Here is a 27,414-nt window from a genome sequence, read left to right as displayed (position 1 = left end):
ACTCTTAATTTTAATACAAATTGCATGTATTTTTAAAATTAGGGGTTACAATATGAAATGTTGTTTAAAAAATGCAATCACCTAACTATAAGTTAATCGTCTCACTAACTTCACTTCAAATGCTAAGTATATTTAAGCTCTGCTTTAAGTAAAGAACTGGGTTCTTAAACAATTTCTCATTAACAGTACTTTTGGTGTTACAAATCTCATGGTTTGCCAGGCGTGGTGGCTCATGTCTTTAATCCTAGCACTCTGGAGGCGGATGCAGGAGGATCGCTTGAGGTTAGGAGTTCAAGACCAGCCTGAGCAAGAGTGAGACCTCATCTCTACTGAAAAATAGAAATAATTAGCTGGGCGTGGTGGTGCTTGCCTGTAGTCCCAGCTGCTTGGGAGGCTGAGGCAGGAGGATCGCTTGAGCCCAGGAGTTGGAGGTTGCTGTGAGATAGGCTGACGCCATGGCACTCTAGCCTGGGCAACAGAGTGAGACTCTGGAAAAAAAATCTTGTGGTTTATTCTGTTTCAGAGGATTTTGTATCATTAGTACTTGCAGTTTGGTATACAGTACCTTCCTGTACTAAATGAATCATTTTATTTTTTTCCCCAGCTTTATTAAAGTATGTTTGACAATAAAAATTATATATATTTAAGGTGTGCAATGTGATGATTTGACATATACATTGGGAAATGATTACCACAATCAAGGTAATTAACATATCCATCACCTCACAGTTACTCTTTTTAAAATTTTTTAATTTTTTCACCTAGAGACATTTCTCAGAATGTAGCTACCCTTTTTTAGGAAGAAACATTTTACATTGTCTCCTTGTTACCATCTGAATTCAGAATGTCATTTCTATCTGTCCTTCCTTGGTCCGTCTTTGCAAGGAGAAACTGGTTCTCTGCACTCTTTAAAAGGTATTTTTGGCTGGGTGTGGTGGCTCGCACCTGTAATCCTAGCACTCTGGAAAGCCAAGGCAGGAGGACAGCCTTGAGGACAGAAGTTCAAGACTACCAGCCTGAGGAACACAAAAGACCCCATCTCTACAAAAAATAGAAAAATTAGCTGGGTGTGGTGGCGCATACCTGTAGTCCCAGCTGCTTGGGAGGCCGAGGCAGGAGGATCACTTCAACCCAGGAGTTTGAGGTTGTAGTCAGCTAGGATCATGCCACAGCACCAGTCTGGGCAACAGAGCAAGGTCCTCTCTGACAAAAAAAAAAAAAAAGGTATTTTTATTGGTATCTTTTCCTCTTTTTCTTTTTGTCCCTCTAATTTTAAATATCCCTTTATTTACTGTTCTTCAGATTCAAAAGTAATAAATGCTTATTTATAACCAGTGAAACTACGCACTACAAGGATGTATAAATACAAAGTTAATCACTCCCACCTCAACCTCCTGATGTAACCAAAATTAATAGTCTGCTAAGTAACATTCCACAACTCTTCTTCCTCATACAAACAGATCAAACCTATATTCACGTTTGTTTCCACCAAAATATAATCATATTATATATATTACTCTGCAATTTGTTTCACTTAACTGTGTATGTACATATATTTATATATGTGATAATAAACAATATATATTACTTAAGAAAATATAATGGACATATTTTGCAGTCTTCAGCTCTTCTCCAGTTCCAAAATTCATTTTTATATTCCTTTAGAGAACACACCACCATTATAATTAATTGTAATGAATTGTTTAATGTCTTTCTTTCCTGCTAGACTGAGGGCTTCATGAAGACAGGGGATTTATTTTGTTCACCACTGTATCTTTAGAATTTAGGATAGTGCTGCCAGGATAGTAATTGTCTAAAATCTATTTGTTCATTGTTTCTGTGCTCCCTGAAACCTTCTGTCTACTTAAACTGGGTCACTGCCAAAACTCAAATATGTGTCTAAGAACTCAGGAGCCAGTAAGTCACCACTCGATGTTACTTGAATGGAACCTAGTAATGGTAGCTTTTAAATATTTGTAAAAAAAAAAAATGTGCTTTTTAGCAAAAATCTTTCTGCCACAAAAACGAATTTTAAAAGACAGAGCCCATGTTTAGTGGAAAGAGAGCTCTGCACTCATAATTAAAGACCTAGATTCTAGTTCCACCTCTGCCATTAATTTGCTGTGTGGCCTTTCAAAAGTTTCTTTTCCTTTCTGGACCTGGTTCCTCATCTGTAGCTCTAATATTCATTAATCCCACAAATATTTACTTTCTACTGAGTACTGGCACTAAGAACTATATACAAAGGTAAACAATAACAGCCAACATTTAGTAAACGCTTACTCTAGTCATTATCTTTTGCCAAGGGAGTCATGTGCACTCTCTCATTCACTTTTCTATGAAATAGGCACTACTGTGATATTTCCTATACAAAGGAGGGAACGGAGGCACAACGAGGTGAAGTAACTTTCCCAGGATATAAAAGGATGTGGGTGAAGACAGGATTGGATTTCAGGCAGTGGGGCTTCAGATCCCATTCCAGTAACCATAGCAAGTCCTTAACGTCATTATTCCGTGACTACTTCAATGGCTTACATTTTGGTCCCAGCCCAGGAGTACTGGGTGGAGCGCCCCCTTGTCAACATGAGGGTTCAAAGACGACGGGGAACCTCAGAGAAACCATCCAGAGAACTGACACAAGCGCTGCAGGGAACAAGGTTCTTTCTCGCTCTCGCAGTTTCCACACCAGGGAGAGGTGGGAAGTGTCAGAGAGTCATACGCATGCCCGCCTCTCTGAGCGTCCCACTGGGTACAGGAGAGCGTGCGGGTCACGCCAACCGGATGTATTACCCTGAACTCGGCGCGGGGCGGGAAGAAAGGGCACGCTGCGTGCGCGCTGCGTGCCCATGGACCCTTCAGGCGCCGGCGCGGGCGGGCGAACGGACTGTTCCGCCCAGTCGAGGGCTCCTTTGCCTCGCCCCGCTGCCCCTGCATTCGCGGCGTCCGCTTCCTGGCCCTCCCCAACTTTTAGCGAGACCAACGAGAGGACACCGCCTGCATCTAGAACAGCCCGGCCAGGAGCGTAACCGAGTGGCGCGCGAACGGGAGAGGAAAGCCGTGCGCGGCTGCGCTTTCCTATCCCCGAGCCGTTGTAGACGCGGGTGAGTGCTGGGGCCTTGGCCTGCACCCCGAGCGCACCCCGGAGCGGCCAGACCCCCCGACACTCTTCTCCCTTGGGGAAGGCCTGGGTCCTAGCCCACGACTGGCATGCTCCACGCGGGATGCCAGGGCAGGTGCACGGGGAGGATTGTGAGCGCGGGAGACGAAGAGCCGCCCTCCTGGGGACGCTCCCTTGGCCCCTCAGTGGGGTCTCGAGGTCACCATGTCCTGCCTCTCACTTCTCTTCTCCACTTCGTCCTCCTCCCTTTTCCGTACTCCGCCCCAACCACCTTTACCTTCCTGAAAGGTTAATCTCAAAAACCAGTTGGGTAGTCTCTTATTTGTGCCTGTGTGCAATTAGTTTCCCTTTCCTTTGCGCACAATGATTCCCTATCATGTGCATCCCTAGTGTTACTTTTTCTTTGCCTCCCCAATATGAAAAAAAAAATCTTTTTAGAATCATTTGTTCATGTGATATTATTTAAAATTTTTAGACTTATTGAATTTTGATAAATATTTTTGCAGCCAGGAGCAGTATCCCCATCAGGAAGAATTCTGACATATGCATATGCCATAATTGGGCGAAGAGCCATGTGTGAATTATATATTGGCCAGAAATAATAAAAATTGTGTAATATGAAATGCCAAAATTCTATATAAATTAAGAGTACATCTGATAATTCTATTATTTTATTTTTTTGGCTTAAACAACAGAAATTTATTTCCTTACAGTTTTGAAGGCTAGAAGTCAACGGTAAATGTGTCAAATTTGGTTTCTTCTGAGGCCTCTTGTAGATGGCCATCTTCTTTTGTGTCTTCATGTGCTTTTCTCTCTGTGTTGACAATTTTAATATTAATCACAGCTTGTTTTCTGTCACTTCTGTTTTCTTTTTCGAGCTGTATTTGTTGATCAAGTTCTGTGAGTGACACAGGAAAGCCATCCTGCTTCTTTCCCCACTCAGGAATTATATCTGCCAAGCTATTCCACACCTTGTCCTTCTGGTAGAAGTCAAAATCCATTTCCTCTAGAAGAAAACCATGGGAATTGTTTCCTTGTAGCAATATGGTGATATTGGGTACAAAATGTCAATCATAGTCAACAGATCCCACATTTTTTTACCATTTGTAAGAAAACAAGGTTATTCAGTAGTTCATTAAACTCTGAATAATATAGTAGAAGCACTATGGAGATTATTATTCTGTAATGGAAAAAGCACTAAACTGATGTTTCTAGTCTACTTCTACCACTGACTAGCTATGTAAGTTACTTAACCTCTGCGGACCTCCATTTCCCTATCTGTAAAATGAGATAAATGACATTAGGTAGCTTTTAAGGCCTCTTTCAACTTTAAGAGACAAAGGGAAAATTCACGGAGCTCAGTCAAATATTCTTTGTGGAGGTAGAGGAGAGATTCGGGTGCGCAGCCGCCCAGGACTTAGCCTTCCGGGCTCGCATGACCCTCGAAAAAAAAAATTTAAACGAAAAAAAATAAGAGGTAGAGGAGAGATTGCAAAAATTTTAGCCTTTGCTGGCATAAATGGTTAGAACATAATTATTTTCAACAGTTGCATTTAGTGTTGGTTTTTCTTTTAATTTCTAATTGAAATAAAAATGACTTTCCCTTTTTACTTCCTCAAAGAAGAATAAAATGCCTTTTATGGAAATAAAAATGTTCATTAATGGTTCCCAGATATGCCTATATTGATTCATTTTTTATCCAAAACACTATTTTTATTATGGGCTTTTATTACATCAGTAGTTGGGATACTGTATTGGAAACCATTTGGTCTTAGGAATAAAAGGGTAAATATTAATATATAGGGTATCATTCTCAAGAAACTTGATTTAGATATACTCAAAACATCTAAGGACAACAGCCATCAATTAAATAAAACACTGTTGAGAACAGAAATGTCAGCGCAGATACAATTGGTGATTTGTCAATTATAAATGCTTTTATCTGTTCAATTTAATGTTTTGGTGTAAAAGTCCATTTATATCTGCAGAGGTATTTAATATGTATATTATAAATATAGACTAATATGGCCACATAAAATAATATGAATTTTGTGATGAAAAATTCTTTAAAGAGAATGATGGGCAGACAGCGTCTATAACATTGCTTTCTAGGGTTAATGCTTTTAGTACTTCGTTAATTAAATCCCCATAGATGAAGTGCAAAAATAGCCTCCCCACAGCAAATTCTCCATAGAGGAGTTGTTGCAAAGTTCCGGTTTATACCAAACAGTAATGATACCATTGGAAGCTAAAGATTCTGAGAGTCCTTGGTATTCTGTGCAACTTACTTGATTTCAAGCTTGGGAGACTTTTTTTAAGCATCAAGAGGAAAATGTAAGTATGTAAGAAATACCAAATCAAATTACTAGACTAATCCTTTTCTATTACATATTTTAAGGGTCTTTTTTTTTCTTTATAGGAAAAATGCTTTCTGAAAGCAGCTCATTTTTGAAGGGTGTGATGCTTGGAAGCATTTTCTGTGCTTTGATCACTATGCTAGGACACATTAGGATTGGTCATGGAAATAGAGTGCACCACCATGAGCATCACCACCTACAAGCTCCGAACAAAGAAGATATCTTGAAAATTTCGGAGGATGAACGCATGGAGCTCAGTAAGAGCTTTCGAGTATACTGTATTATCCTTGTAAAACCCAAAGATGTGAGTCTTTGGGCTGCAGTAAAGGAGACTTGGACCAAACACTGTGACAAAGCAGAGTTCTTCAGTTCTGAAAATGTTAAAGTATTTGAGTCAATTAATATGGAAACAAACGACATGTGGTTAATGATGAGAAAAGCTTACAAGTATGCATTTGATAAGTATAGAGACCAGTACAACTGGTTCTTCCTTGCACGCCCCACTACATTTGCCATTATTGAAAACCTAAAGTATTTTTTGTTAAAAAAGGATCCGTCACAGCCTTTCTATCTAGGCCACACTATAAAATCTGGAGACCTTGAATATGTGGGTGTGGAAGGAGGAATTGTCTTAAGTATAGAATCGATGAAAAGACTTAACAGCCTTCTCAATATCCCTGAAAAGTGTCCCGAACAGGGAGGGATGATTTGGAAGATATCTGAAGATAAGCAGCTAGCAGTTTGCCTGAAATATGCTGGAGTATTTGCAGAAAATGCAGAAGATGCTGATGGAAAAGATGTATTTAATACCAAATCTGTTGGCCTTTTTATTAAAGAGGCAATGACTAATCACCCCAACCAGGTAGTAGAAGGATGTTGCTCAGATATGGCTGTTACTTTTAATGGACTGACTCCTAATCAGATGCACGTGATGATGTATGGGGTATACCGTCTTAGGGCATTTGGGCATATTTTCAATGATGCATTGGTTTTCTTACCTCCAAACAGTTCTGACAATGACTGAGAAGTGGAACAGGAAAATGTATGTGATCACCAATTGGACATGTATTGTCATTTGTAGTAATGACTACATATCCAATACAGCAATACGTTTCTTTTTTCTAATTCAGTGGCACTGGTATAATCACACATTAAAGTTTAGTAGTACATTTTTAAAGGGGGTGGTATTTTTTTCCTTAAAACACATGAAAATTGTAAATGCACTGGGGAGAAATGTCTTAAGAATAATAATTTTGCAGATAAAGGATATATTTATAAATATTGTATTTATGCGGTAAATTCTAAATTATGAACATTAAAATCTGTGGCACATATTTTTGCTTATTGGTTAAAAATATAACATGTCTTTCTAGCTAAGTTATTGAGTTTCTGATTAAAGTAAAACTTTTAGCTGTGTATTTCCTTCTAATGTTGATTTATGTTCTAAGCTTCCCCAAGTGCCAATGGATTTGCCTTCTCAAAATACACAACCAAGCAACTAAGGAAATGTTAAGGTGAAAGTTGAAATCTGTTCCTGAGAGAAAAAGTGAAAATTACTTGCCAAGGTTGAGTAATTTTCCTGGGAGCTAATTTAGTGGCATTTCTTAGCATACACAATTTCAGTGTAACTCTCTACCTCAGTATGCAGATAATGAAATTGGAGTGGTGACTATGAAGAATGTAATATTATTTAACTGTGTTGTTTCCCAGTTAATCAAGCTCCCAGCTGCAACTTGGATAGAAATGTATCAGTTGAGATTTATGTACTCTTGCTGGGCAAATGAATTCTATAGAAATCTCCTTTGAAGAACTTGTTTTGGCTATCTGACAGTTTCACTTACTAGAGTTGAGTCTGTCCTGGTTTTTGTTTCTGTGTACAAATTCATAGATATTTTTTCCATGTTAATTGTTGTACCATATCTGTTTTTTGTGCACAAGCCCTAAGCTCACTATCTACCTTGAATTACCATCCATTTGCCTAATGTTAGTGGCTACTCAGAAACTTAACCCAGTGGTGGGTGCAAGGCTCCTGTGCTATAAATGTGTGAGATACTTGGAGATGACTTGTCCTATAATCTGGCCAGCACATTCTGTATTGTCAGATCTATAAGCCCCCATAGAGTGTGAGACCATGACATTTTAGAAATCAATATTTCCTGTAACTGGCCTAATGGTAATGGTCTCCCACAGCTTTAGCAAACCAAAAAGAGAATTTCCTCAAGAGGGCCTTGGGCTTGAAATTATTGATCCTCAAATTAGTGTGTAAAAACCCTTTGTTTTAATTTCTCTGATTTTCCTCATTGGGGCTTTTGGTTAAGATGGGCTATTAATTTTAAAGAATAATAAAACCCCTTTATCAAGCACCCTCATGTGTGGTCTCAGATGCAATTACTACAGATCGCGTTCAGTGTTAGTACAGTGATGAACAGTCTCTCAGTATGACACACAGTTTATAACATGCCACTTTGCCCCCAACACCAATGTTAAAAATTTTCTATTGCATTTATCTTCAGTTAATGTGTCAAAATATCACGTTAAATGTCAGAGAATGCATCCCATTGTTTGTTTGTTAATGGGTGCTAACATTGCGTTTTTAAACCAAACTGATGCTCTTGATCATATTTTTATACATGAGTTTTTTTTTTTATAAAATGCTAGTTGTCTTAAATAAGCTATCTTTTGGAACTCATTTGTACTCAGTCTTATAGATAAAATCTAAATCGGTAACAGGGAAAATAGTACTACTTAAGTAATGGTTATAGATTTGATCACTATATATGTCAATTAGCTTTACATAGAAAAAAACTATAACCCTAACCCCACTGTTATTGGGGAGAGTTGGAAAGAATGGAGGTCTAATGGAAATTGAGCATGATTGTGAATATACTTTACATATGGCTAGTGGCTACTGTATTGGATAGCACAGTTCTAAGTAATTCCAGAAGTATAAGACCCCGCTCATGACAAATGTGAATGAGAGAAAAGAAGTTTCTTCTAAAAGTTGTATTTATTTTTCTGGTTGTCTCAAATGCAGTGGAAACTGCAAACCGACTTCTAGCAGGCCCCAGGCCATCTCCTTGCATGAGTAGTTCAATCACTGGATCTTCCTTCTGTAAATTAAAATATTGAATCTTGAGCAAAATATGTAATAGATTTAGACCCTTGGCTTTTTTTGGATATAGCTAAAAGCATGTGTATCAAATGTGATTTATAATACGCAGATTTTTCTGTGATGCATTCAAACTCATCTATTGTGTTTCCTTAAAGCAGGGCACACCTGTATTAGAAAAATTGCTGAAAGCAGAGTCTAGTGATGACGTATGACTAGTTTCTCCTTCCATTTGTTAAGAACATTGTGTTCCTTTTGGTACAGGCTGATTCAAATGCATTCAGTGCATCCTTGCATAGTTATGTGAAAAGCATGTTTATATAAGTTTAGCTTTCTTTTGGCATTCACAGAAATTCAGAAATGTTTACCAACTCCTCCCCTCAAAAAATATTGCCCCCAAATTTAATCATAACTCTAATATCAAAGATAAAATACTATAGAGCACTTAAAGGGTAATGAGGAAAATGACTTGTTTGAAAAGTATGAAATGATGAAATGTCAGTGTATCTAGGGTTTCTACCATAATAAAAGAAAAGTCCACTTAGTGTGGAGTCTATATACTATAATTGTCCTTGTGTATATGGGGTATCTATGAGGTTAACACTAGGCCTGGTGCTTTGTGGAAAGCAAAAGGAGCCCAAACTCATTCATTACAGGGAGTCAAGTAATCATTTCACATAAGGTTTGCATAAGTAGTAAGATGAACCATAATTTATTATTAGAATATAGTGGCCTTTTGTCTTAAAATTCCTGGATTTGATAAATGCTTCCTTTTAATACACATAATTCCCGTTTCTGGGGTAGTTTTCACTGATTCCAAGCAAGAATAGCCACATTGGCTATGCCATTACTTTGGCAATTTGGCAAAAGCCCTGGCAGAAAGGGCAGGACTTAAAAATATGACTCATTTTACAGAGATAGGAAGAAAGAATAAATGCCCTTACTGTATTGTATTACAGACTTGCATTAGGAAAAAATGCTTTGACCAAGTGACTGACATAATAGAGACATCCACCTATGTACCCAAAGTGTTGAATAAATGGGAATGTTCTAATAGTCAAAATACCACCTTAGTACCATCTGAGGGGAAGAGAGAAAAACTATACCTGGCTTGATGGAAGACTGAATGCTGGCACTGAGAATCTTTTCCATATTTGCCACTCTAAAGCACCGCCTCTAGAGAAAAGCTTCAGTGAATATTGCCTATTCTCCAACCCAGTGCCATCCAATAGAAATATAATGTGAGCCACGTGTATAATTTAATAATTTCCAGTAGCCATGTTAAAGACACAGGTGAAATTAATTTTAGCAATATATTTTATTTAACCCAAATATATCCAGAACATTGTCATCTCAACATGTAATCAACAGAAAAAAATTATTTACATTTTTTATTAAGTGTTTGAAATCCAGGGTGTATTTAACAGTTACAGCACATTTCAATTCAGATTAGTCACATTTCAAGTGCTTAGTAGCCACATATGGATGGCTAGTGGATACCATATTTGATAGCACAGGTCTAAGCAATTCTAGAAGTATGAGATCCCCAGGGTTAAATGTCAATAGGAGAAAGCTTAAAGTTTCTTCTAAAAGTTGTATTTATCTTTCTAATTTTCTTGAATGCAATGGAAACTGCAACCTGATTCTTAGCAGGCCCCAGGCCATTTCCTTGCATGAGTTCAATTACTGGATCTTCCTTCTCAAAATTAAATCATTGGATCTGGAGCAAAATACAGATTAGGCCCCTCAACTTTTCCCCTTAAATTATAACTGAACCAAAACTGCCCCTGTCATTGATTTTAATATTCACTAATCAATCATTTTCCCCAACTATCTCAAAGCAACTGCTAGTCCCGCCTTAGCACATTACACTCTACGTTCTCATTGCTGCACTCCTTAAGTAACCCTCCCTCTTATATCCTTTTCTAAAGATCCAGCAAAGGCTTTTAAATAACATAACCTTTAAATGGCCACAAATCATCTGGCTTGAAGGTAACTGATAATAGGAAAAGTTCAGACCTCACGACTGAGTTCAATTTCAAAATATTCTACTATACTCTGCTATTGAAGAGGGAAACAGAAAAACATTTCCTCAGCAGCTCAGATAAGACACTGAAAGCATCCCACTCTTATCTCATTCAAATCCTACCCATATTTTCCCACTGTGGAACAGAGGCTTGCCAACTTATACCTCTCCCCAATAACCCATAAAAATGATAATTCAAATGTGGGCTGAGATTAACAATTTACGAAACACAAGGGGAGAGTTTTCTGCAAAACATAGGCTTTGTAGTGAGGCAAACCTAGATTCAAATTCCAATTCTGCCATTTATTAGCTATGTATCTTCAGGGAAGTTATATAATGTCTCTCTGAGCCTTAGTTTCCTCATTTGTAAAATGAGAATTAAAATCTACCTCAAGAAATCATTGTAAGGATTAGTCAAGATACATAAATAGAGTTTGTGCACATAGTAGGCACTCAGGGAATGTTATTTCCCTTTCCCTCTTACTCATTTGAACAAGTTTAACTAGCACTCTAAACAGTTAAATATGTATCAATCCTTTGTATTAGATATATTGATAGTAAAATATTAAAATATTGATGTGAATAACATCTGGTATTGAATATTCAAATTTGCAAGGGAATTCCCTAATAGTTTTAAGATAACATCCACACATTTAATTTGTGCCATGCAATAAAACAGCTTTTCCTGAAACAGCTTTTTTACAAATATTTTTTAAGGAGAAACTCATAACTTGCTTTTAAGAACATTAGCTTAGAACATGCTCCCCTTTCACAGCAAATCAGCCATTATTGGGGCTAGAACTGACCAAATTGGTATGATTTATATCTCCCCACACTTTAATCAAGAGGTTTCTCTTTATATCAGCAAAAATCAACACTTAAGTGAGACTCCTGCATCCCAGTAAATGTATCTGGGCATTTGGTACTTGAGAGAGAATTGGGTTTAACATCCAGACGCCTTCTCTCAGACCTTTGTGTTAGGAAGCAAGAAAGCAGAATTACTTCATGGATTCCAGACATTTTACAAAATAAAACATTTTAACCTTTTGAAACAACATAAAGTAAGTGCAGTATAAGCATTCAAGTTTTCAATAACATTTTAGCCCTTAGTATTTTTAGAACAGAATAAAGCCATGCCAGTGAAAAATATTTTCCAGTCATGGGCTTTTTGAAAGCTATTTAGGAGATAAATAATAATTGGTGTGTTAGAGAATGCTATTATCCAACTAAATGAAGCTGTCTTACTCTATATTCAAATATATTTCAAGCTGAACTTTCTTAAATCTAAAATGCTTACACAAGAAAACTTTAGAAAGAATTTAGTCATGCAAAAGCATACTTTTCCTAATCCTGGATAAGTCACCTCTCTAAGAAAGCTGTCCAGAGCCCACAGGGCAAAATGGACTCTCTTCCCAGCCTCCTCACTCTGTCCAATCTAGTCCAGATGTGAAGAGTGAATTTTGGCTTCAAAAAGTGAATTTTGAATGCAGCAGCATTAGAACTGATTTAAAAAGTATCCACACTAAGAAGTGCATACAAAATCCTTCAGATCGCTAGAAACTAAAAATTTGTTATAAAAGTATGCATAAATAGACATTCCAAGCTCCACTGATAGGGAAACAAAACTAGAAGTACATACTGCTTTGTAAAAGTTGTCTCAACTTTAAGCTTACTCAAGGACTATTAATAGACAGTGTCAAACTAACATGCAGTTTCATCATGAAATCATCTTACTGGTTTGCAAGTTTCAAACCTCAGGGCTTCGTTATGCATCAGCATAGATGGACAACCCCAGAATTTGGGGACAAAGACAAAAAGCATCCCCTTTTGAAATAGAAGTTAGTAAGAATGATAATGAGTCACCTAATCTTGGCAGTCTCCCCAATATGGATTCCCGTAAGGCAAAAAGGGAACGGAACTTGATTTGTTTTCAAGGCATGTTTGGAGAAAAGGCACTTTCTCCAAGCGAGTGCTTAGTTAGGACCAATGATTTATTCCTTAAAACCCAGTCTTCTGCTCACATGCTTGTGAAAGTCAGAAGGAACTACTTATTTCACCACAGATTAACGGAAAGATAATAGTTATCACTGACAATCAAGTCTATGATAAAAATTAAAATTAGAAAGAAAAAGTAAATCTTTTTATCTTTCAAATCTAGGTGGTAGAGTTCTGAGAACACATACAATGAACTTGAAGGGAGTAAAGCAATTGAATATTCCCTGCAAGTTCTCTATAGTCACATCCTGGCTGAAGTTAAAGTATTTTAAAATTGGGGAATGAAACAAGAATAACATTTATGATATGTAAATCTGGTTTGTTTTACTTTTAAAATGGGATTTTTTAAAATGTATGAGTGGTTTGATAAATTTGATTTTTTGCTATTTTTGCCTAAAAGATAAACCAATTTAGTATGTGTTCATATTAAGATATCTTCTATATTTTGGACATGATAGCCTGTTGTTTTATAATATTCCATATAAGACTGATGCCTATAGCTCAATTTTTGGTTAACTACTTCGGAGAGTTACACACCTTTTCCTGCCTCCCTCTAATCCAAGTTTTTTTAGTCATTTGAAACATCAGTTTTCACTTGGTTAGTATTACTATGTTTGCTATATTTCACAAACACATTTCTAAAACAATCTATTAATTAGAATTAGACATTAATAGTGAGGCATGTAATTCTCTGTAACAACTAAGATTTTAAGTAGAAATTATTTCACTAATTCACCTTTTATTTCTCAAAGTGTTTAAGGATAAAATTTGGAGTTCTTTAATTTTCACTCTAAGAGGAAAATATTAATTATATTAGTGAGTTTGGATGTTTTTATTTATTTTTTCTTCCCATGACCTGTTCTTAATGAACACAGTATTACTGGGAGGAATTCCAGTGAATCATCTCCCGTATCTCTTTCCATGCATAAATTATATTCTCTAAAAGGCCAGGCTTTTAGAGACAGACAAACCTGCCGAATAGCCTCAACATTAATTTAAAAACTGCCTCTCAATTTTGTTCATTCATTCCTGATTTGATGGAGTTGTGGTCCTTTACTAGTACTTAACTGGTTTTAATACAATATTCAACAAATTGATATTATAGTTGGTAATATCTACTCATTCTTTTACCTGCCATAAAAAGTATAATAAAAGTATACATACAAAGTGTAAAATACAGAATATAAAAAAGTGTAATACATTTACATGCATCAGTCTCCATGTTGACAGGTATGATTTCTTCAGAAACTGCTCCTGAAAGACTGTGATATTAAGAGTACAATTATATTTCATCTAATTTTTACTGCTTTAATATGATTAATAACATATTAAACATAAGTGTTCTGCAGACCTTCCAAAATATGTTTTAATGATCTGATTCTTATAGGTTTTACTGAATAACTTGAGTAAGTTTCTGATTGCTTGAGACCTCAGAAATAATGATTATAATGGCATAGGATGCATAGATTTTCATTGTATTTCTTTCATTATAAATCAGATTTAGTGGATACTCCTTTAGAAATTGGAACCATTTTGAGTTTCTTGAAGAGCCTTGAGAGAGAGATTCTCAAAATTAAGGAACCTAGATAAACAAAGTTCAAATATTTACCACATTTTGTTTGGGCATACATTCATTTCATATTCCATTAATATATAATTGCTACATTATTCTCGTGAACAAAAAAGTGAAATATTTATTATAATGAAATACCTCTGCAAATTTAATGAATTGCCATTCTTATATTTTCTTCTGAAGTACTAAGAAATACTGTATCCTCAATTGCTGATTTGTATAGAGGGGGAATTTCACTCAGTATAATCATTACTTGACAAATGCCCTATGACCTTCTGTTTGGGGAATATCAAATCCCTCAAATTGGAAATATTCATGACTACCCATGGGATAAAATCTAGCTGCTTTTGTTTGGGGTCCAGAACACACACACAAAAAAAAAAAAAGAAGAAGAAAAGAAAAATAAAAATTGCAGCTGCCAACAAAACACCACCAAACCACTATAACAGACAATCTGCTAGGATTGATCAGGACTTTATGCTACTGGACAACAGGACAACCATTTGAGTTGGAACACTGAATTGTTGCAACTCCAAGACACTTGCATTTTCTTTTAACCTCACATTGGATACAATCTAAGTAATATTATTATATTTGTTTCATATGTAATTTACAAACTTTAATGGCCAAAATTGGAAAAGTATTAGTATAATAAATTCCTACTGGCTTTATAAATTAATATTGGGCTGTTACCATTACCCAGATTTTTTTTAAATGTAAATTTTCTTTACTCACTAGGTTGGAAACTCCTTCTTAAGGGCAACAACTACTTGTGTATTAATCATCTTTGTGCCACATCACCTAGAACCTAGTAGATACTCAATAAATATCTACTGAGCCCAACTGACCTCAGCTGAGTAAAAGTGAGTCAGAAACACAGAAATGGCTAGATTTTAAATTGGTTTGACACAAAATTAATTTTGAATGAACTAGAGACACATTGCCTGAGAGAAAACAGGCTCTCCCTGTATTCTACTCTCAGGAATATAGGTAAACTAAAAGTTTCCTTTAAGCATAATGCCTAAACAGGCTGATATATCTGCTAGTTTAACCTCTTTGAATTGGCTTCCACACATGACCTAATGTTTAGAAAATCACAAGGCTTGCACATGTAGAGTGACTTCCCTGATTAACATTGATGAGCTGAGGCCTCAGACCCAGGGGAGGCAGGGAACATACGTAGTTAGTCCACATCACCAAGGCAACACAGTCAGTGTACCTTAGCATAGTAGAAAAACAAGCACAGATGTTGATGTTGAATATTTAAAAAGTGTTCCCTACACCCACTGTAACAGCGGTTAGATACAAGGATATATTATTTCAGAAACCAGGCAATCAAAAGTTTTAACTTCTCTAATGTGTGTTTGTGTGTGCTTTGTTTTTCATTGCTAACATTCTATAGGCAGTCTTGGTCAATTAACATTACCTTAGCACCAAAAATAAAGGTTTAAAGTTTGGTTTTGACACAAATGATTTGTATATTCTTTTTTAAAGGATATAAGGACTTACAGCCCTCAAATACGGTGCCTCCTCCCCTAAATGGAGAGACATCTGAATCTGAAGCCAATAAGTCAGTATAAAATGAGACTATCTGAGAAATGAGAAACTTTCATTGAGAGATGATTTATAAGTATGTTCTGATGAGACTATTTACACTTTTATCTAACAGGATAAAATAATTTTATAATATGGCAAGTAGTAGAATAAAACTGGCATAACAAAAGGAAAATTACATGGAACTTGAAAAGGATATAGGAAGTAAAATATCAGGGCACCTCTACAGGCTAGGAAAGAGACAAGATTTTGGCAGAGATAAGCATTCCAAATAATGATGAAGCAGCAAAAACTCTCAAAGCCTTACCCCAGCCCAAATGAAATATTACCCCAAGTTACCAACCTTCCTTTGCTCTTACCCATGTTCACCAAGAAACTTCCTGTTTACCCTAGATAGACTTACTACTATAAATTAATACATTTACATTCTAACTGGGAAATATCCAAGTCTTACAAGTTTTGTCAGTGGGAAACGGTTTCTCAATCTGAGGGTCAGACCCTGGATCTAAGTTCACCTATGTTATATATATCCTGGGAGGTCCAGCTGGAACAGCCAGCGGAATGATCTCTCTCTTTTTACTATCCACCCTCACCTTTCTCACCAACTTCTAACTGTAACACAGGTCACCACAATCTTGTAAATGTCTGTATCCATCTGAAAAATAAAATCACATATGTCATATATTCGTAAACAACCAAATGAAGATGGCTGAGACTCTAGAACAACAGCAAGGTTATTAGGAAGAAAGGCCTTTATCACCAAATAAATTCATAACTGCTCTTTTAACTCCCAAACAGATTACTGTTCTTACTAAAGTAGATCCATGGCCCCCATACTCCATTTGTGATATGAGATATATATTCTTTGAAGAATACAATGGGGACCCAAATCTGGAAGTTTTGGGCATCTTTTGGGTATGATTTTCCTCAAGAGCGGGCACTAAAAACATTGAACCCAAATCTGATCAAGCCTATTTGTTTATAGGATATGCAGGAGGCATAAAAACAAGTTAAATGACTTCACAGTGATACAATCAACAAAATCCAGAATGTGTGTGGAAACTTTACAAAACAACTAGATTTCTTAAATCATTAACTTAAAGGGGAAGAAAAGAAGGGGAACTTAGAGACTTAAATAAACAACAACCAAATGCAATGTATGAACCTTGTCCAGTGCCTAATTAAAGCAAACCAACAGTTAAAAAAAATAAAAAAGAAACAATCAAGGGAATTAGATAGTTGATCATATTAAGAAACAACTTTGGTGTGATAATGGTATTGTGGTTATGTTTTTTCTTTAAAAAAAAAGACCACTTATCTATTAAAGATACATACTAAAGTAGTTATGGATGAAATGATAGGATGTATCTTGGATTTGCTTCAAAATAATTGTGGGGGGGAGGTGGAGAAATAAGTGAGGTATAAATGAACTAAGATCGACCATTACCTGAAGCTGGGTGATGGATATAGAAAAGGTCCATTACAGGATTCCCCATATTTTTGAATATGTTTGGAATTTTCCATAATTAAAAGTTAAAAAATAAATAACAAACACATACCCAAAAGAGAAGGAGCACTGCTGGGTGCCCTGGGGTAATGAGATAAAATTCCCACTCTATCTTCCAGCCCCATTAACTGGACAGATTCTCTGTGGGTCCATCATAAACTGGCAAGTCCATTTACCAAGTCCTGCCCTTTATCTTTTATCACTAGCCTAAGAAAGGACATTAAGTTGTCTGTTTGGTTACTTACCAGATACCTTTTAATGTCCAAGTTTGCTACCTGATTTTTACTTGAGTTTAAGAAAAATTAAAATAATTTCTGAAGCTAACAGAATTTTAGCATCTGTTGAATTTATTCAGCATAACCACAGAGGCATTGTCTTCATGCTGTCACACATAGACACAAACACAGATACAGCACAATATCCATATTTAGCCCAAGTGCATTCCTTCTGAGGCTCATTTATATGTCTTCATATGCCACAGCCCATCATTTAAATAATGGATATTTTCAATGCCAATTCCTTTGTTGACTTTCTCACTGTAGAAGGGAAAAAACATAAACATATTTTTATGCATATTTATAGGCTTATTCATGATAAATATAATTTAAAGTACATTGCTATTTTGTAATTATTGAGCCACATGCAGAGAATTTATTGCTATTACACTTACATCATTGTCTATATTAAATTCCATCACTCTGTGACAGTTCATATCTTAAAGTGATTTTAGCAATCTAACTAATGGGTCTATAGAAGTAGAGTAATAATGTCACCAGACTAGAGTATCAAAGTGTTACATTAACCCTGAAACAAAATCAATAGAACTAATTTGGTCATCAAATGGGTTCCAAAGTTTTAAAAAATATTGTCTATATTTGGTAATATATCTTTAATAGTTCCCTAATACTACACATTGCTTATACCACCAGGTCGGAATATAAGATGAATACTGTGTGGTACTGAACTATGTCACTGTTTAAAAAACTAGCCCAAACATATACCCCCCCTCCAATTTAAATTGTACTAAATAAAAAATTCCTAAAGTACCACATACATACATATAAAACAGCTGTGTTGGCACACAGGTTCTTTTCAGAGTGCTTAAGAAAGAATGCAATCCCGAAGACAAAATAGATTTCAATGGCTTCCTAAGTGTTAGAAAAAAATCAGAAATGAGGCTTCTGTGCTTAGATATTTGTAAGACGTGGTATGAAAGAGAGCAAATTTCACCCGTAATTCTGATGCTTCCTGGGTTGCTTACCCAAATCTCAAAAGCTAAGGGGGCCTAAGGTGAGACTTACATATCTTCTGCCGACATCTTCATGACTCCAACACATAGAGCATGCTGTTTTCCTTCTGCCATGATAGCCTGAAAACACACAGCTAAGAAAACTATTTATCTATCAAAATGCCTTGAGGAGAGGGAAGGGTGTCAAACAATGACCATGTTACCAGTTAAGCCACTTTGAACCCATCTTATGTCCTTTCCTAGACCATTAACTCCTTGAGAGCAGGGACCTAGCAGTGTCTGTGGGCACATTCTAAATATTCAATAAATGCTAAATGAATAAATCTTATAATCATGTTTGTTTCAAGTCAAATGTTAATACTATAACTCCATGCCAACAAAACCAGAATGAGTCATACAAAAAAGGAAATAAAATTTCTTGCACATAAATACTAAAATCTGTGAAATAAATACATATCAATTGTTCTAGTGTTTTAATCACTGAATGGTGGTTTTATGTAAAGGATATATGAAAATAATAATTGTATTCCCATTCTGTTTTTAAGAGCACGATACAATAGTTTCAACCTTTCTAGAAGAACCAGAATGGTCTTAGTGATCACTTGAAACTTCTGGATTGGTAAACATTGCAGTACATATTTTTAAAAGTAAAGGTTCAGGGTACACAGGTCCTCTCTGTACTATTTTTTGCAACTTTCTATAAATCTATAATTATTTCAAAATAAAAATTATTTTAAAAAGTAAAGGCTAGGGGTACTAAGAAAATTTTCCATTTAAGGGAAACTCCAGAACTATAAACTTACCAACACTTAGAGAAATCATAAACATAAAAATCATAACCTACCCTCACAGAATACTCTTCTCCATTGGTTTTAAATTCATTCATTCAATGTTCCAAATATTTGAGCACCTATTATGTGAACAGTATCTATGTCAACACAAGCTTTTCATAAAATATAAACATGCAACTTAGCTATAACTGCCACAACAGAGGATATCATCCTTTTGAGCACAGGACACACTCTCAAACCCACTCCCAAAGTGATTTCCCTATTTCACCATTCCTTTTCTCAACCTCAGGCAAATGGCCACTTTGGCTATGACAAAGGAAAAGATGGCCTCCTGTCCAGAATAGCCACAAAAACCTATTTAATCTAGGATATCGCTGAAATGGCTTCGTAGGAATAGAAATAATCTAGAATTTCCCCTCCCCCCAAATAATGCCTTGAATAGATCAGCTAAATCATGAGTTGAATAGATCTGTAAGGCCAGGCGTGGTGGCTCACACCTGTAATCCCAGGTCTTTGTGAGGCCAAGGGGGAGGATCACCTGAGGCCAGGAGTTCAAGCAGCCTGGGCAATGTATCAAGATCCCACCTTTACAAAAAATTTTAAAAAATTAGCTGGGTGCAGTGGCACATGCTTATAGCATTTTTAAAAAAAATTTAAGAATAAAGTATAGATCTTTAAGAACTATCTGGGACTTTAACATTTCTCTTTGAAAAAACATGCTCTGTGGCCCAACTAAGCAACTTAAAAATGAAGTTTTAAAATAAAAGTTGGGGACTGCCAATATTTCCCACTACCCACTCCTAACACAAAATTGTTGCTTGGGAAAAGAGATACTATACCCAGTGCCTAAATTCTTTTTCCTTTTGAGAGCTTTTACTCCAGTATATCTGGGTAAGTCAAAGTGAACATTAAAGCAGCAAGTTGATGTCCAAAAGGCTGATCCAATCATATCACCTATATCCTTTCCAGTAGTAATCAAGAGTTTCCTATTGTGTCCCAAGTCTGGTAACAATAGGCCCTAACTGGGCCAAAATGCAGCTGGCACTCTTTTATAACTTGTTCTCATTTAACTTCTAAGAAACTACCTAGACCAGGTGTGGCTAACACTTTGGGAGGCCGAGGCAGGAGGACTGCTTGAGGCCAGGAATCCAAGAACAGCCTGAGCAACACAGCAAGGCCCCATTTCTACAAAAAATAGAAAAATTAGCTGGGTGCACACCTGTAGTCCCAGCTACTCAGGAGGCTGAGACAGGAAGATTGCTCAAGCCCAAGAGTTTGAGGTTGCAGAGAGCTATGATGATGCCACTGCACTCTAGCCTGGGTGACAGAGTGAAATCCTGTCTCAAAAACAAACAAAAAAAAAAACTACCTAAGATGGGACATAATTTAGTATCAAGAAATAAAAACAGTTACTTCCCACAACTTCAAATGTAACCAGAAAGGCATGAGACAACAGTAGCAGTAACCTCCAAAAAAGTACATCTAATGTTCCCTTGGATAGAACTTTCAGTAATAAAAACACAATGAATACATTTTCTCAGCAGTTATAACCTGGGAAGGATACAACAATGGTATCTACTGCAGCAGGGTAAAGCTTAGCTCCAGGAGAAGTTAAACCTGGACACATGATATTTGCTCCACTGAGTACAAATTTGATGGCTCCTTTATCAACCTGCTGGTGCGGCAGGATAAAAGGATCTAGAAGAAAAGAAACACATTATATAAATTAATAAGACTAATGACTCAACAGAAAAAGGCAAAGGACATGAACAAATATTTATAAAATTACAGTATTCTGACAGATGTAAAATAACACTATTCTTCACTTATCAAATTGGTAAATATTTTTAAGGAAAGTAATTTCCAGTACTAGCAAGAGTGTAGAAACACTGGCATTCCCATATACTACTAGAAGGCTTCTACTACTAATAGTCTTTATGACTACTTGGCAATATGCATCAACAGCCTTGAAAAGGTCCAAACTGACTCAGTAATCCTACTTTTAGGACTTTATTCTAAGAAAAAAATGAGGGATGTACAATATATCTAGGTTGAAAGTTATTCACTGTGGCACTAATACTTATAATAGAAATAAACTGGAATCAACCTAAGTATCCAACAATAAGGTAAGAGATAAAAGCTTAAGATACATCTGTCATATCTATATAATAAAACCATGTTTTTGGGAGAATACTTAATGCTCTGGGAGATGTTCATAACATTATATTAAGTGAAAAAAGCAGAATAAAAAACTATCACAAAGAACAGTGGTTACTAGGGGTTGAGGAGGAGGGAGGAAGGGTGAATAAGTGGAATATAAGACATGTTTAGGGCAGTGAAACTATTCTTTATGATACTGTAACAGTAGATACTTGGTATTATGCACTTGGCAAAACCCATATAACTATACGATACAAAGAGTGAACCCTAATGTAAACTATGGCCTTTCATTAATAATAATGTATCGGCATTGGTTCATCAATTGTAACAAATGTATCATATCAATGAAAGATGTAGGGAAAACTGAGTTGGGGAGAGGGAATACATAAATGGGAACTCTGTTCTTTCTTCTCACTTTTTCTCCTTTTTTTTTTTTTTTTTTTTTGAGACAGAGTCTCGCTTTTGTTGCCCAGACTAGAGTGAGTGCCGTGGCGTCAGCCTAGCTCACGGCAACCTCAAACTCCTGGGCTCAAGCGATCCTCCTGCCTCAGCCTCTTGAGTAGCTGGGACTACAGGCGTGAGCCACTACGCCCAGCTAATTTTTTATTTCTATTTTTAGTTGACTTGCTAATTTTTTTTTTTCTATTTTTAGTAGAGACAGGGTCTCGCTCTTGCTCAGGCTGGTATCGAACTCCTGAGCTCAAACAATCCGCCCGCCTCGGCCTCCCAGAGTGCTAGGATTACAGGCATGAGCCACCACGCCCGGCCTCTGCTCACTTTTTCTATAAACCTAATACTGTTCTAAAAAGTAAAGTCTGTTAGTTTCAAAAAAAAAACTACAGTGCTATGAAGAGAAGTTGGCTAAGAGTTACAAAATTACAGACAGAAGGAGTAAGTTCTAGTATTCAAGAGTGCAATAGGGAAATTATAGTTAACAATGAGTTATTGTACATTTCAAAATAGCTAGAAGAATTGTAATCTTTCCAACACAAAGATAAATGTTTGAGGTGATGAATATCCCCAGTTACCCTGATTTGATTATTATACACTGTATACAAATATGAAAATACACGTGTACTCCCAAAATATGTACAACTATTATACATCAATCAAAAAACTATGTAACAGGGAACTCAATTTAAAAAGGAAAAAAAATATGCATTTGCACACATCACAGGAAATAACTGGGTGGAAGTTCACCAATACACTAACAGTGGTTGACTGTAGGTCATGGGAATACAGGTCTTTATTAATTAGTTATATATTTCTGTATTTTCCAAATTTATATAATGTACATGTATTCCTTTTATAAAAAATTTATGTGTGTGTATGTGTATCTACTAATAATCTATAACCTAATAATTAAAGGATCCTGAGAGGACTTCAAATACTGTGAGAAAAACTTTTTAAGCCTCTCAGAGCTCTCTAGGAATAATGATGACAATAACAGGTAAAATTCATTCACTTTAATGCCTTACCACTAGTCTTCCCACTAGTTAAAGAACATGTAAGTCTTTTTTCCTACCAAGACCACAAATGAATTTAAACATCTTACTGATAAAAAAAGGATTTTGACTGAATGAATGCATTTACTATTCACAAGACATAATTTGTTTACTAGATCTCATCCTCATTAACATCTGCCCCTTAATAATGATAATGATCATAATCACAATCATGATAATGATTAGTAGTAGTAAACATGTATTGAACAATTACTACATCATTATAATGGCTACTGTATATTGAGCACTTACTGTGTTCCTGGCATTGAATTAGGTACATAACGTGCACTATCTCATTTAATCCCCACAACCCCTGGAGATATATAAAGTTATCATGTCCATTTTTAAAGATAAGGAAACAAAGCTTAAAAAGGTTAAGTGACTTGCCAAAAGTGGCATGTACTGGGAAATGAACCCTGGTCTGCCTAACTCCAAGTTCACATTTTAAACCACCATATTATCCTGCTTGTTACACAAGAATAACTTTAAGATATTCTACAAGATTGAGTCCCCAGCAAAAAATTAAATAGGAACATCCTTTTCCTCTGATTTATTATGAAAATGCTCAATGTACAGAAAAACTAGAACAGTTCAATGAAGACCCGGACACTATCCACTTTGATTCAATAATTGTTTATTAACAGCTTTCTATATTTGCTTTATCTCTTTCTATTTATACGTACACATTTTTCCTCTATCATTTGAAATTAAGTCCAGATATAAGTTTCACCATAAATAAGCAAACATCTAAGAATAGTTATTCTCCTACATAACCACAACACTATTATCACACCTAAAAATTTAAGAATTCTACAATATCATTTTATAGCCAAACCATATTCAAATTTCCCCCAATAGTCCTAAGAAAGCCTATTATATCTTTTTTGGGGGGCGGGGAGAGAATGGAGGGATTTAATTTTTGTTTCTTTTTCAAACCAGGAACAAATCTAGGTTTACACAATACATATGATTGTTTTGTTTCTGTTTTCTCTTAGTTGAATAGGAATTAATGTCACCAAAATGTCTTAATGTCACCAAAATATTTTCATTTAAAATTTTCCCCATTGCTTCGAGATTCAATTTCTCTCATTAAAGTTTTTTTTAACCTGATGAAATAATCAAATAATTGTAATTATTCCCTTGTAAATATTAAAATGCTTCACCTCTTTTAAGACTTGCCTAACAGGTTTACTGCTCCTGACCTCTGCATTACCAAATAATTCCAAATTGATCTCCTCTTACCAAAAAGCCGAACTCAATAAGTCATTATCACCAACCACAAAACTTGCCAGTCACTCCCTTCCCTTCTGCCTCTTGGCTAGAATGCCAGAACTGAAAAGCAGAAATTTTACTTCCCATTTGAAAACTTTTTGTGCCCTGGGATTATATCTTACTTCGGAGTTTCTTTTGTAATATCCTCAATCTAACATGCAAATGTGGGTATGAAATAAACATTTGTTTTCATAACATCTGACCATGGCACTCAACTAACAATAACTGGGACTCCCCACATTTAGCCAACGTTTCCCCACATATGGAGTTTTCTCTATTAGGCAAATCCGGAAACAAATTTAAAAGATGAAAATGCTCACAGTGCTTATCACAGTTCGTAGATACATATTTGTGTAATTATCTAATTGTTGTCTATTCTGCCAACTAGACTATTAGCTTCATAAAGACAGGGACCATGTCTGTCTTTGCTTCCCATTGTATTTTCAGTACATAGCTCAGTGCTCGGCACATAGTAAAGTTCAATAAATATTTCTTAAATTAAGGAAGGAATGCTCTTTCTTGGGCTTTCTGGAATGCATAACAAGAGAATTTGCATTTTTCAGATGGGCATTCATTTTAATCTTACATTCCTTATTACCTAGTACTAATAAATAACACATTAACTACTAAAAGTCACTTCAGCTCCATTTGTGTCTTTCCAGATCCCCAAATGCATATTTCTAACAAGACTTACATTTGTGAAGTAACCTTAGGGTTGGATAAAAAGGCCCCTCTCTTTGTCTAAAAAATAGTAATTCTCCATTTACTGTGAGGATTTCTATATGTTCATGGCTGTAAGACAAATGTCACAAAGTACCAAGTTAGAAATTTTCTTTCAAACATGAATATAAGTCAAATATCCTTTAAAAATCACAATGAAATATGCATACAGAGATAAACTTTTAAAAATTTCAGTAAAGATCACAGCCAAAAAACATTATTTACATTTTTTTCCTATCATACAAGTCTAATAGAGAAGAAATAAAAATATAACCTGCTACAACCAATTTTATTACACATTGTATTATTTTAATTCCATTCTTAGATAATTTAATAAAACAAATCTCTAAAGAACTAAAATAAGCTAAATCCAACTCTGAATGAAAAATTTAACTCTAATAAAACAATCAATATACAAAGCTTCATTTTTCATGGACATAGAAAATATTTGAAAATACAAATATTGATCATTTTGTGTCTATTTCCATCATTAATCTATCGATAGTTAATTTGAAAATAATTGCACTTAGTATGAGTGAAATCTAATCATTAAATATTCAGCTACTCTGAGCTTTACATAGAGAAAAACAAAGACTTACCATCGGACTATTTTGACAGGATCTTTCTTAGGCATGATTTGATTAAGCCATGGTTCAATACCCGGAAATTGCTCTATTAATTGGTTCTTAATACCCTTAATAACTGAGGTTTTCAACTGGATGCAGTTGGACACATTTTCTTTTTCATCAAATCTGCCAAGTAGTTTTTGCAAGGAAAAAAAAAGGCATTTCTAAGGAGAACTATCAGAATACCTAAAGGTATTGTTCTAATTAGTCATCTATTCCCAAGAATTTAGATGCTTAAAATAACTGTGAAATAAGTTTTTTTAAAAAACACCATTTCCCTTTTATTCTGTCCAGCACAAAACCAACGTCTTAATGCAATATTAAAATAAACTGTCATGTATACAGCAATTAGCTGGGGGTGGAGGGGAGGAATATGAGACATATTTTGCACTATAATCTGTAATTAGCTACACAAACGCTTTTCCTGGAAAACCTTACTCATTTCTACCCAGGTGGAAACACAGACTCCTACCAATAATAAAACCTGTGTTAAAAAAGAAAAACAAACAAAAAAACCCTCAAGCGCTGAGATACAAAAGACGAACCCAGGCATAACGCAGAAAATCGGCCTCTGCTAGGCTATGCAATCTGCTGAGATTTTTTAAAAAGATGATGATGATGATTTCTAAGATCCCTATTTAGTTTTGCTCAAAATTTCATGCACAAAACCCACCTTCCTTTGCCCATGTCCCCCCTTTGCTTTTTGCGTCTACCAAATCTGGAAGGCAAACCCACTGGGTAGGTTCCCAAGGAATTTTTGTCTTCCTTACACTGAAAAGCCTGTGGGGCAATCACGTTATTTTCAAGGCAAGGTTAATCTGGCAGCTAGGCAATAGGCATGACAGGCCGCTTGCTTCCTGTCACCCAGACTCCTTCACTCCCATGACCCAGGAAGTCAAGCCTTCCTTTATTCAGTTCATAACTAATAAACATACGGCAATGAGCGCAGGGCTCCCGTCTCAGCTAAAGAGGATATGCCCCTAAATCACAGTGCACGGATGTGATTGGTAGAGTCCTAGGAATGGAGACAGAATTGCGGGAGGGGGCAAAAGAGAAAGAAGGATACGGAGAAAAAAAACACGGGAGTTGAGGGACCGAGACCCGATTGAGAATTAGGGATGGAAAGCTTAAAGAAGTGTTGCAAGTTGCGAGTGACAGCATAGTACTACAGAAAACCTTAGGGAGTCAGGATGGCAGGGGCGGGGTAGAGAGAAAGAGGATCTTTGCTCTCGCCCTCTTCCCCACCCCCACCCCCACCGCCTTTGTGAGCAGCCGATAGAGGCCACAGCATGTCCTTACTTCTTGAACATGATCCAAGGTGAAGGGGGCGACGATAGGGAAGGGCCCGGAATGGGAAAGAAATTGAATTAGCAAGGGTCCGGCAGATCCCCTTACACGAGGAAGGCCGGCACTGACAGTCGGAGCTGTTGACGTTATCCGGAAGGCGAAAAAGCCAGCCGCGCTTTACGGCTCTCAGTGAAAAGTGACTACTTCCGCTACTCTGAACTCCACGTCGGCGCTTTTGCCAACTCCTTTTGGGCCACCGATTCCTCTCCCGTTGGAGGTAGCTGAAAGGGCGGGACTTGAGAAGAAGTGATAGAGCAATTCTTTCTAGTTGCAGGAAGAGAAGAATGGGGGGGCGGGGAATCAATCAAAGCAGCACTTAAGGCAGTTGCGTCAGTTACGGCTTCCTCAAAGGGTCAAGATTCTTCCGCGCTTCGTTGCTACCTACTGTCAACCTAAACAATTTATTAGTGGGAATGGTTTTTGTTCCCGGTATGAGGCAACCAAATGGACTGGTGTTTACTGGCCAGCGTGAACCCAGGCAAGCCTCATGGCTTCATGTTAATGT

At 36.4% G+C, this 27,414-nt stretch overlaps 2 protein-coding genes across 2 annotated transcripts; one reads left to right on the top strand and one right to left on the bottom strand.

Moving 5' to 3' along the window:
• The first annotated feature begins 2,842 nt into the window (after positions 1 to 2,842).
• C1GALT1C1 (C1GALT1-specific chaperone 1) lies at positions 2,843 to 7,002 on the top strand. Its single transcript, XM_012662873.1, has 2 exons — positions 2,843 to 3,101; positions 5,538 to 7,002. The coding sequence occupies exon 2, from the start codon at positions 5,543 to 5,545 to the stop codon at positions 6,497 to 6,499; it is 957 nt and encodes a 318-aa protein (XP_012518327.1). The 5' UTR covers positions 2,843 to 3,101; positions 5,538 to 5,542; the 3' UTR covers positions 6,500 to 7,002.
• Positions 7,003 to 17,565: 10,563 nt separating this feature from the next.
• On the bottom strand, positions 17,566 to 27,195 carry MCTS1 (malignant T cell amplified sequence 1). Its single transcript, XM_012662872.1, has 6 exons — positions 26,862 to 27,195; positions 25,536 to 25,688; positions 24,911 to 25,008; positions 20,844 to 20,977; positions 18,541 to 18,608; positions 17,566 to 17,775 (listed from the first exon to the last, which is right to left on the bottom strand). The coding sequence occupies exons 1-6, from the start codon at positions 26,870 to 26,872 to the stop codon at positions 17,694 to 17,696; spliced, it is 546 nt and encodes a 181-aa protein (XP_012518326.1). The 5' UTR covers positions 26,873 to 27,195; the 3' UTR covers positions 17,566 to 17,693.
• Between the last annotated feature and the right edge of the window lie 219 nt (positions 27,196 to 27,414).

This window comes from Propithecus coquereli, unplaced genomic scaffold (genome assembly GCF_000956105.1).
Source record: "Propithecus coquereli isolate 6110/MARCELLA unplaced genomic scaffold, Pcoq_1.0 Scaffold786, whole genome shotgun sequence".
Classification (NCBI taxonomy): Eukaryota; Metazoa; Chordata; class Mammalia; order Primates; family Indriidae; genus Propithecus; species Propithecus coquereli.
The sequence above is the reverse complement of the archived record's forward strand: the minus strand, read 5'-3'. Positions and strand labels throughout refer to the sequence as shown.